We start from the raw sequence: 12379 nt of genomic DNA on the forward strand, positions 1-12379 counted from the left end.
TATTGACTTCTATGTCTGATCTTTTTTCCAAATTACTATCACACCTTGATTAAGAATCCTATTTTTGACAACCTTTGTCTTGGTTAACACTTGGAGTGGGGGGGGGAGTCCTAGATGTGGACAACTTATATCTGAATGGCAAAGCTACTGAGGTTGTCAATAAGTTTTGTTAGTTTGGTGATACCATTGGGGCATAGGGTGTGATTGCAAGAAATTATTTTTTAATAATGTACTAACAAATCACTGCTTATCCAGGCTCAAAGGCCACTCGAGGATAAAAGGGTTAATGAATTAAGAATGGATACTGCCAGCAGAGCATTACCACTGTCGACCAAGCGAAGAGCCTATCAGACGTGATAATGTATGAAAGTGAAACCTGACTAATGAGGGTTGAGGACATACGTTGCATAAGAAATGTTTTAACTCTCCAAGCATAGTTTTGGGACAATTGAAGTCAAAAATCACTGATCAGTCACACAATGATCTATAAAGCTATTCTTGTGATATGTGAGGCAAAACTAAATTGTCTTTCAGAAAATCATAGGTTTATATGGTTAATATACCTGTTTTCAACCGGAAAAAAACGATATAACTGAAAAAAAGGCCTAAAATGGAGATATTTTAGTGACAATTTTTGTTACCTCACCACAAAGAAGAGCCAAAAATCACTTTTAGACATGAAACTAAGAGAAGTAAATAATCATTTTCGTTCAACAATAGTATAAAATTGCATTTGTGCAAAAAAAAACGCTGCTCATAGAACTCTCTTCGAATTTTACCCATTCTCCTCAATTACAGGCTGTGACAATTTTTTCCCGATTTTGGTAAAAAAATGCGTCTTTTTGGCAAAGATCCCTCTAAAATGATGACAAACGAAGCAAACACTGTCCCTATGGTCATTTCTCAGTAACCTTGATCAGTTAGCTTTCATTTAAGCTTTAGAACAGCAGCAACCGGCTAGCGGTTCCCAAAATATTGCACGTTTTGTTTGACCGGCTGAAAAGTGAAGCCGAAAATAATTTTTTCTGTAAAAAAAAAAAACCTGCCTTCAATTTTCGAAAAATCAAAAATCCCTTCTATACAACTTGTCACTAATATCAATCTGAACAACTTGTATATCAGGAATTTTTGATTTTGGCCAAATTGAAGACGTACATTTTTTTTTACAGTAATATTTTTTTTCTCCAAATTTGAGTATTTTTCACAGTTGATACCAAATTATGTGCTAACAAAGTAGTCATATCACTTCTGATAGGTTTCCACAACTATTCCCTCCAACAGGGTTGAAAACTAAGTGACTCACCCTTCATTTTTGCTTTGAGGGTTTCCCTTGTGAATGATTTATATGTCATGGTAGGCAGTATAGGTTGGATGTATAGAAGTAACATTTCACAGCTCCATCGTATTGCTTGAAGTCAAGGAATACCCTCATGAATTATTCAAGTGTTATGGGTGAACTGAAAAGAAGGTTTTCACGTGGAGCAGGTGTGAAAAATCCTCCCCTTAACATGAAGGAAGTTGTGTGAGATCTTCACTTGTATGTGTGTTGTATCAGTAGTGAGGAGAAACAGTTCTGACCTAAAAACGTAGTCCTTTTAACTGTATGTAAATATGTAAATAGTCATGATGGCTATGTCATTCTGATTAATACCTTTTCTTTTTTCAGAATAATTCACATAGCGACCCTCTCTAGTAACAACTATGGTTTTTGAAAAAAAGAGAGGGCGAAAGAAGGGATCTACAACAACAAGATACTCCAATTTGACGAAAGAGGAGAAAGTGAAATACCACGAAGATGCAGTACATAAACATCGTGAGAAGGCAGCAACAGCAAATCCACCATCTCCACCTCCAACAAAACTTCCATCAAATGCATCAACACCCTTAAATGAGGAAAAACCAACGACTTCAACATCTGGAAAACGTGGCAGACCACCTTTAGAAGCAGCAGCGATGACACCAAGAACGCGATCACGCCGGAAGACTGAGCAACAACGAAAGCAACGCAAAACCGAAAGAGTGTCAACAGTTCGTCGCTTGCTGCAATTAGCAACTTGGCAGAAGAGGAAGGGGGCAAATACTGAACAGGAGGAGAGAGACTCTGATAGTTCTGCAAGTGAGGAAGAGTTGAATTCTAGTCCTCCTGCATCCGATGTTGATGACGAGCAGAATACAGAAGTACCACCGCAACCATCTGACGAAGCCCTACGTAAAAAGTGAAACTAATTGTGAAATGGTTAGGGGAGGAAAAGTACAGCCCTGTGAGTGCGAAACATATTGATGAGCTCGGGGAAAATCTGTTGGATGCAAAGCGAGCTGCTCGCTCCAAAAACATTATGGAACTGTACAACCGAGCACTTGGTCTTAAACTATCTTCCTTTTGATAACAGATTTTTCCATCAGTGCTAGTATACTCTTGTTATGTTGCTTTCTGTTCATTTCAGACATTTCTAAACTTAAACTGGGAATCTTATGTATCCATTACCCATCATTCTTCAATAAAAAGATGTCTTAATGAGAGGTTAAGAACCCTTTTCGTTATGTGTTGTTGAAAACTTCCAGTATCCCAAAATTCGGATGGGTTGTTACCATAACCTGGCCAAAAAAGGCAATTTCTCATCAAGATCTGGTATTCTCTCCCTTATTTTTGGATTCCTCACAAAATTCTGGTTAAGAAAGATGGCCTAACACTTATGATTGATAGGTTTTGAGTAATTTTCTTAAATAGTTTCGCAATCTGCAGGATACGGTCCTTGGGACAAAAAAACGGGAAGTGCGATTCCGGCCGTCATGAAAGAATTGCTTAAAAACATGGTTTCCCATCAAAATTTTGTATTCGTTTTTGTTTTATTGGATTCCTCGTTAAATTTTGGTTTAGAAAAATGGTATAACACTTATACATTATCTGTTTTGAAAATTGACCTAAAATGGCAATTGTGTCCCAAAACTATGCTTGGAGTCTTGAAACGTGTCATAAAGAGAAATGATATGACATATCATAAAGAGAAATGATATGACATATCATAAAGAGAAATGATATGACATATCATAAAGAGAAATGATATGACGGATGTTTAATGTAATAAGAAAGAAGCTTTGTTCATGGAATCTACGTTTTGGTTTTGGCACAGATAAAGAGTGGGGAAAATTTTTTAGTGGTTTCAGCTAGACGGGTGTTTATCGTGAAAGATTGGTGAAGGGGGACCAGGGATTGGAGCTCTTCTGTGGAAGAGAGGTTGCAGAGAAGAGAAAAGGGCATCCCCCACTAAACCACGAAGCCTATTTTGTACTCTGTCAAGGCAGGATAGGCTGTTTTTAGCAGCTCCTGCCCAGATGTGGCAGCAGTACTCCATCCTTGGATGTACTTGGCTTTTATATAGATAGAGAATTTCATCAGCAGTGAGATATCTTCTGGAGCGGTAGAAGGATCCTACCATTTTTCCAGCGACCTTGGCAACTGACTTGATGTACATGTTGCATTTCAGGTCATCAGGTCAGAAGTAAAGATCAAGCCCAGAAATATATATCAGCTTAGCCTTGAACAATTATGCAACAAAAGGTCAAATGTTTTCGATATTTCGCAAACATACTCTAGTGCTCACAGTTCAACTATCTTCAAATTCTATTCTGAATGGTCTTGTCCAATCACTAATTTCCAAGTTTTGCTTAGTCAACCTTCCTGCAATTCAAGAAATACATGCTTTTGCAACAGTTTATTCAAGAGGATGAATGCTCTATACCAGTGTAACCGATTCATCCTTATGATAAACTCTAAAATTGGCCATCCTCCTTTTCAATATGTTAAGTTTGTTTAGATTTCAAATTACAAATTCATTAAAGGAGGGATTTGTCATTGCACTACCATTGGATGAAGGAGGACTGGTTGAGAGCACATTTAAAAATAATTGTTGTATTGTGGCCACCAAACGTGAAAGTCTGCTATCTTCAATTGATACCAATTCCATTCTATTCCCAAAAAATTGACATAGTACAAAAAAAAAGTGTAAGCAAAAAGATGCCTGGACAACATCGAGCAGGTTCAACTGATACTTACTAAATTTTCTGTGTTGTGCACTTGAACCTTAAACATCATAACATCGTCTGGATGATAGGCACAGCCGTCAACTTGCAAAGTCGGGACATAATCAGTTTTATTTAACGTCTACAAATAAAAATACAAAATACAATCAATTTTATTTAACGTCTAAAAATAAAATTACAAAATATTGTCAGTTTTATTTAATGTCTACAAATAAAAATACAAAATACAAACAGTTTTATTTAATGTCTATGAATAAAAACACAAAATATAATCAGTTTTATTTAACGTCTACAAATAAAAACACAAAATATAATCAGTTTTATTTAACGTCTACAAATAAAAACACAAAAGATAATCAATTTTATTTAACGTCTACAAATAAAAATACAAAATATAATCAGTTTTATTTAACGTCTACAAATAAAAATACAAAATATAATCAGTTTTATTTAACGTCTACAAATAAAAATACAAAATATAATCAGTTTTATTTAACATCTACAAATAAAAATACAATCAATTTTATTTAACGTCTACAAATAAAAATACAAAATATTGTCAGTTTTATTTAACGTCTACAAAAAAAAAAAAAATATTATCAGTTTTATTTAACGTCCACAAATAAAAACACAAAATATAACCAGTTTTATTTAACATCTACAAATAAAAATACAAAATATAATCAGTTTTATTTAACGTCTACAAATAAAACCATAAAATATAACCAGCCTTATTTAATGTCCACAAATAAAAATACAAAATACAATCAGTTTTATTTAACGTCTACAAATAAAAACGCAAAATATAATCAATTTTATTTAACGTCTACAAATAAAAACACAAAATATTTAATAATTTCATTTATAGCAAAAAAAGAAAAACAAAAAGCAAGACAGCAAAGTGACTCAATAACACGCTACAACATAATAATAATAACAATATAATCAGTTTTATTTAACGTCTACAAATAAAAACACAAAATATAATCAGTTTTATTTAACGTCTACAAAAAAAACACAAAATATATTCAGTTTTATTAAACGTCTACAAATAAAAACACAAAATATAATCAGTTTTATTTAACGTCTACAAATAAATACAAAAAATATAATCAGTTTTATTTAACGTCTACAAATAAAAACACAAAATATAATCAGTTTTATTTAACGTCTAACAATAAAAATACAAAATATAACCAGTTTTATTTAATGTCAACAAATAAAAACAAAAAATATAATCAGTTTTATTTAACATCTACAAATAAAAATACAATCAATTTTATTTAACGTCTACAAATAAAAATACAAAATATTGTCAGTTTTATTTAACGCTTACAAATAAAAACACAAAATATTATCAGTTTTATTTAACGTCTACAAATAAAAACACACAATATAACCAGTTTTATTTAACGTCTACAAATAAAAATACAAAATATAACCAGTTTTATTTAACATCTACAAAAAAAAAAAATACAAAATATAATCAGTTTTATTTAACGTCTAAAATATTTAATAATTTCATTTATAGCATAAAAAGAAAAAACAAAAAGCAAGACAGCAAAGTGACTCAATAACACACTACAACATAATAATAATAACAATATAATCAGTTTTATTTAACGTCTACAAATAAAAACACAAAATATAATCAGTTTTATTTAACGTCTACAAATAAAAACACAAAATATAATCAGTTTTATTTAACGTCTACAAATAAAAACACAAAATATAATCAGTTTTATTTAACGTCTACAAATAAAAACACAAGATATAATCAGTTTTATTTAATGTCTACAAATAAAAACACAAAATATTTAATAATTTCATTTATAACACAAAAAGAAAAACAAAAAGCAAGACAGCAAAGTGATCAATAACACGCTACAACATAATAATAATAACAATATAATCAGTTTTATTTAACGTCTACAAATAAAAACACAAAATATAATCAGTTTTATTTAATGTCTACAAATAAAAACAAAAAATATAATCAGTTTTATTTAACGTCTACAAAGAAAAATACAAAATAAAATCAGTTTTATTTAACGTCTACAAATAAAAACACTAAATATAATCAATTTTATTTAACGTCTACAAATAAAAACACAAAATATAATCAGTTTTATTTAACGTCTACAAATAAAAACACAAAATATAATCAGTTTTATTTAACGTCTACAAATAAAAACAAGATATAATCAGTTTTATTTAACGTCTACAAATAAAAATACAAAATACAATCAATTTTATTTAACGTCTACAAATAAAAATACAAAATATTGTCAGTTTTATTTAATGTCTACAAATAAAAACACAATATATTATCAGTTTTATTTAACGTCTACAAATAAAAATACAAAATACAACCAGTTTTATTTAATGTCTACAAATAAAAATACAAAATATAATCAGTTTTATTTAACGTCTACAAATAAAAACACAAAATATTTAATAATTTCATTCATAACACAAAAAGAAAAACAAAAAGCAAGACAGCAAAGTGACTCAATAACACGCTACAACATAATAATAATAACAATATAATCAGTTTTATTTAACGTCTACAAATAAAAACACAAAATATAATCAGTTTTATTTAATGTCTACAAATAAAAACACAAAATATAATCAATTTTATTTAACGTCTACAGATAAAAACACAAAATATAATCAGTTTTATTAAACGTCTACAAATAAAAATACAAAATACAAACAGTTTTATTCAATGTCTACGAATAAAAACACAAAATATAATCAGTTTTATTTAGCGTCTACAAATAAAAACACAAAATATAATCAGTTTTATTTAACGTCTACAAATAAAAATACAAAATAAAATCAGTTTTATTTAACGTCTACAAATAAAAACACAAAATATAATCAATTTTATTTAACGTCTACAGATAAAAACACAAAATATAATCAGTTTTATTTAACGTCTACAAATAAAAATACAAAATACAAACAGTTTTATTTAATGTCTACGAATAAAAACACAAAATATAATCAGTTTTATTTAACGTCTACAAATAAAAACAAAAAATATCATCAGTTTTATTTAACGTCTACAAATAAAAACACAAGATATAATCAGTTTTATTTAACGTCTACAAATAAAAATACAAAATACAATCAATTTTATTTAACGTCTACAAATAAAAATACAAAATATTGTCAGTTTTATTTAATGTCTACAAATAAAAACACAAAATATTTAATAATTTCATTTATAACACAAAAAGAAAAACAAAAAGCAAGACAGCAAAGTGACTCAATAACACGCTACAACATAATAATAATAACAATATAATCAGTTTTATTTAACGTCTACAAATAAAAACACAAAATATAATCAGTTTTATTTAACGTCTACAAATAAAAATACAAAATAAAATCAGTTTTATTTAACGTCTACAAATAAAAACACTAAATATAATCAGTTTTATTTAACGTCTACAAATAAAAACACAAAATATAATCAGTTTTATTTAACGTCTACAAATAAAAATACAAAATACAAACAGTTTTATTTAATGTCTACGAATAAAAACACAAAATATAATCAGTTTTATTTAACGTCTACAAATAAAAACACAAAATATAATCAGTTTTATTTAACGTCTACAAATAAAAACACAAGATATAATCAGTTTTATTTAACGTCTACAAATAAAAATACAAAATACAATCAATTTTATTTAACGTCTACAAATAAAAATACAAAATATTGTCAGTTTTATTTAATGTCTACAAATAAAAACACAATATATTATCAGTTTTATTTAACGTCTACAAATAAAAATACAAAATACAACCAGTTTTATTTAATGTCTAAAAATAAAAATACAAAATATAATCAGTTTTATTTAACGTCTACAAATAAAAACACAAAATATTTAATAATTTCATTCATAACACAAAAAAAAAAAAAAAGCAAGACAGCAAAGTGACTCAATAACACGCTACAACATAATAATAATAACAATATAATCAGTTTTATTTAACGTCTACAAATAAACACACAAAATATAATCAGTTTTATTTAATGTCTACAAATAAAAACACAAAATATAATCAGTTTTATTTAACGTCTACAAATAAAAACACAAAATATAATCAATTTTATTTAACGTCTGCAGATAAAACACAAAATATAATCAGTTTTATTTAACGTCTACAAATAAAAATACAAAATACAAACAGTTTTATTTAATGTCTACGAATAAAAACACAAAATATAATCAGTTTTATTTAACGTCTACAAATAAAAACACAAAATATAATCAGTTTTATTTAACGTCTACAAATAAAAATTCAAAATAAAATCAGTTTTATTTAACGTCTACAAATAAAAACACAAAATATAATCAATTTTATTTAACGTCTACAGATAAAAACACAAAATATAATCAGTTTTATTTAACGTCTACAAATAAAAACACAAAATACAAACAGTTTTATTTAATGTCTACGAATAAAAACACAAAATATAATCAGTTTTATTTAACGTCTACAAATAGGAACACAAAATATAATCAGTTTTATTTAACGTCTACAAATAAAAACACAAGATATAATCAGTTTTATTTAACGTCTACAAATAAAAATACAAAATACAATCAATTTTATTTAACGTCTACAAATAAAAATACAAAATATGGTCAGTTTTATTTAATGTCTACAAATAAAAACACAAAATATTTAATAATTTCATTTATAACACAAAAAGAAAAACAAAAAGCAAGACAGCAAAGTGACTCAATAACACGCTACAACATAATAATAATAACAATATAATCAGTTTTATTTAACGTCTACAAATAAAAACACAAGATATAATCAGTTTTATTTAACGTCTACAAATAAAAATACAAAATACAATCAATTTTATTTAACGTCTACAAATAAAAATACAAAATACAACCAGTTTTATTTAATGTCTACAAATAAAAATACAAAATATAATCAGTTTTATTTAACGTCTACAAATAAAAATACAAAATATAATCAGTTTTATTTAACGTCTACAAATAAAAACACAAGATATAATCAGTTTTATTTAACGTCTACAAATAAAAACACAAAATATAATCAGTTTTATTTAATGTCTACAAATAAAAATACAAAATACAAACAGTTTTATTTAATGTCTACGAATAAAAACACAAAATATAATCAGTTTTATTTAACGTCTACAAATAAAAACACAAAATATAATCAGTTTTATTTAACGTCTACAAATAAAAACACAAGATATAATCAGTTTTATTTAACGTCTACAAATAAAAATACAAAATACAATCAATTTTATTTAACGTCTACAAATAAAAATACAAAATATTGTCAGTTTTGTTTAATGTCTACAAATAAAAACACAATATATTATCAGTTTTATTTAACGTCTACAAATAAAAATACAAAATACAACCAGTTTTATTTAATGTCTACAAATAAAAATACAAAATATAATCAGTTTTAAATACAGGGCATACTGATGAGATTTTCCAGGGAGATGGGAAACTATTCTCCTTAAGACAACGTTTAAACAGTTTTGTAAGTATGGGCGCTAATTCAGGTTGAAGTTTTTTGAGTACTATAATTGGAATACCATCAGGGCCAGTTGCTTTACTCGAATCAAGGTTTTTGATTAGCTTCGCAACATCACGTACAGATATACGTATATCACATAGCGTGTTTTCTGATACAGGAGGAAATATTGGGGGTTGGCGGTCTTGGTCGCAAAGGGTAGAATTAGCTGCAAAGTTCTTGACAAAGAGTTTGGCTTTGTCTGATGCTGACGAGATTACCTCAGGTCCATTGATAATAGTTGGGATGGAGCACACGCTTCTGTTCAGGATTCTGTTTGCTATTTGCCAAAACTGGTGGGAACCAAGCCGCTGCTCAGCTACTTTGGACTTAACAGATTGAGCATACAACACTCTTGCGTTCCTTATTACTTTCTTACAATGGTTGCTGGCAGTCCTGAAAACAGCTTTAGTTTCCATACATCTATTACGTTTGAAGCAGTGGAAAAAGTGATTTCTGTGCGCAATGGCAGCAGCACATTCTGGAGAGAACCATGGCTGGCTGTTAGGTTTTTGCTGAAACTTTTTAGAGGGTATGAAATGGTCAATACCTACAATTAACCATTCAGTTAGGTCTAATACTATAGAGGACACATCCTTTTTAAACATGGAATGCAGAGGTAGATCAGATATAAATGTACGGAAGCTATCCCAGTCAGCCTTAGTGTATCGATATACTGTACGATGAAGAGGTACGTCTGGGGACTTATTACATTTCATTTTTATCTTAATTGATACAACAGAGTGGTCGGAAGATCCAAGAGGCGACAGAACAGAAACTGAACATAGTTCAGGGCAAGTTGTGAGAAAAAGGTCTAGTAGGCTCGCATACTGGCCGTCATTATCGGGCACACGGGTAGGTTCCTGAACAATCTGAGTGAGGTCATAGGCAATGGAGAAATCATGACAGAACCTCCCCTCATCATCGGTCTTGTTTGAGTGGGTCAACCATTCGACGTTGTGAACATTGAAGTCTCCACATACGTGAATGTTAGCTGAAGGATAAGTAGAAAGGACTTGTTCAATTTTCTCAGATATGCTTTGAAAGATAGTAACTCCGCTGTTGTGGGGGCGATAGAGAGTAAATATAAATGCAGTAGTGTGAGCTAAAGCAACCCGGAAGCACATATAGGGTAAGTTAGGATCTTCCCTGGAGATGTCCCTCCCACATGGAAAGCTATCTTTAATATAGGCACATATTCCATGCCCATGGCGATCTTGGGGGTCAGATTTAGAAGTTAAGTTAGAATATCCTGAAATTGCAAACTCATCTAGGGAAATAGCCTGTCCAATGCCAGTTTCACTTAAAAATAAAAGGTCTGGTTTAGTCTCCTGTAATTGGGTTTCAACCTCTGGAAGGTTAGAACGAAGACCCCTGATGTTGAAGAAGGAGACATGGTAGTAGGGGTCTACATTGGAAGTTGGAGAACCGGGTTTAATCGTGTATTTTTTCTTGAAACTTGTCATGATGAAATTTTGGAATTTGTGGACTAGGTCGACAGATTTACTTAGAGCAGGACAGAGAGGGGAAATTAAGAGAGAAAAAGAAACGAAGAATTTTTTTTTTTTTTTTTTTTTTTTTTTTATTTGTAGCTAATGATAAGGTAAAGCCGTAACAATTACCCACTAGTATGGCATCGAGAGGCCCCACCAGAAGCTACTGCATGGTCCAGAATCCATTCACCAAATGGCAATACAGCAGCCCCAGTACTTTGCACCTGCTGATAGGACAGCCTCCTTAGTGGTTAATCCAAGGTTCGGGTCCCTGACTATCAGGCGGATAACGTCAGCCCAGACAAAACGTTTACCTCCAGCACCCTTACTAGTGAGATGGCTACAAGGATAGACATAGAAACAGAAAATTTCCGCCATCTCAGCCAACTGTTCGCAAAAATACTGCCAACCTAGAAAACAGCTTTTTCTTCTCCCTTTGTCCGAAAAATCACTCATTTAAAAAATGAGGACTGAGGGACAAATAAGAAGAAGCGAGAGTAACAGGAGCTGCCGATAACGCATCCACAATGCGTTTTCTACTCTCCATTAAAAAAAAAAAAAAAAAAAAAAAAAAAAAAACTATTAAGTATTGTACTTAATAAAAGTCCAACTGACGTGTTTAAGGGAAAGTATGGTGATAGATTCCCCTCACACGAACTAAAAATGGGTATAATTCGTAATTTTTGCTATCAACTCGGTAGATGACACTCAATATGGTTTCCGTTCTGCTAGATCTACAGCAGATGTCCTTACAGTTATATCGCATAGGATTAGCAAATCTCTCGACGGTGGCAATCTTTCTAGGGCAATTGCTCTTGACATATCTAAAGCCTTTGATAGGGTATGGCATAAAGGTTTACTTCATAAGATCGCTAGCTATGGTATAGCTGGAAAAGTCTTCTCAATTATTAAATCATTTCTTTCTGATAGGTTCATAAGAGTAGTAGTTGAGGGGCAAAAATCAGAAGCTCACAGTATTAATGCCGGTGTCCCTCAGGGATCCATCCTTGGCCCAACTCTTTTCCTGATCTACATTAATGATCTTCCAAATCATATCCTTACATCATTTGTAGACATTTATGCTGACGACACTACCATTTATGGTAGCACATCTAAGACAGTAAACGACCAAGTTCTCTCCAATTCTCTCTCCTCTGATCTTGAGCACGTAGTACAATGGGGAAAGGAGTGGCTGGTTACTTTTAATGCATCTAAAACCAAGCTTCTCTCTTTACATCATCAACATTCTAATC

The 12379-nt window shown here is 30.2% G+C and overlaps 1 protein-coding gene across 2 annotated transcripts in view; it reads right to left on the reverse strand.

Annotated features, from left to right (window-relative positions):
- Positions 1–12379, reverse strand: part of LOC145268756 (glycerophosphocholine phosphodiesterase GPCPD1-like) — a 138846-nt gene that overhangs the window by 40708 nt on the left and 85759 nt on the right. For both annotated transcript variants that reach the window (XM_080124352.1, XM_080124353.1), the window contains exon 7: positions 4055–4162. In XM_080124352.1, the coding sequence (XP_079980478.1) occupies positions 4055–4162 (108 nt within the window). The remainder of the gene's footprint in view (positions 1–4054; positions 4163–12379) is intronic.

The sequence above is a fragment of the Euprymna scolopes genome, chromosome 44 (genome assembly GCF_053919585.1).
Source record: "Euprymna scolopes isolate OS-2025 chromosome 44, ASM5391958v1, whole genome shotgun sequence".
Classification (NCBI taxonomy): Eukaryota; Metazoa; Mollusca; class Cephalopoda; order Sepiida; family Sepiolidae; genus Euprymna; species Euprymna scolopes.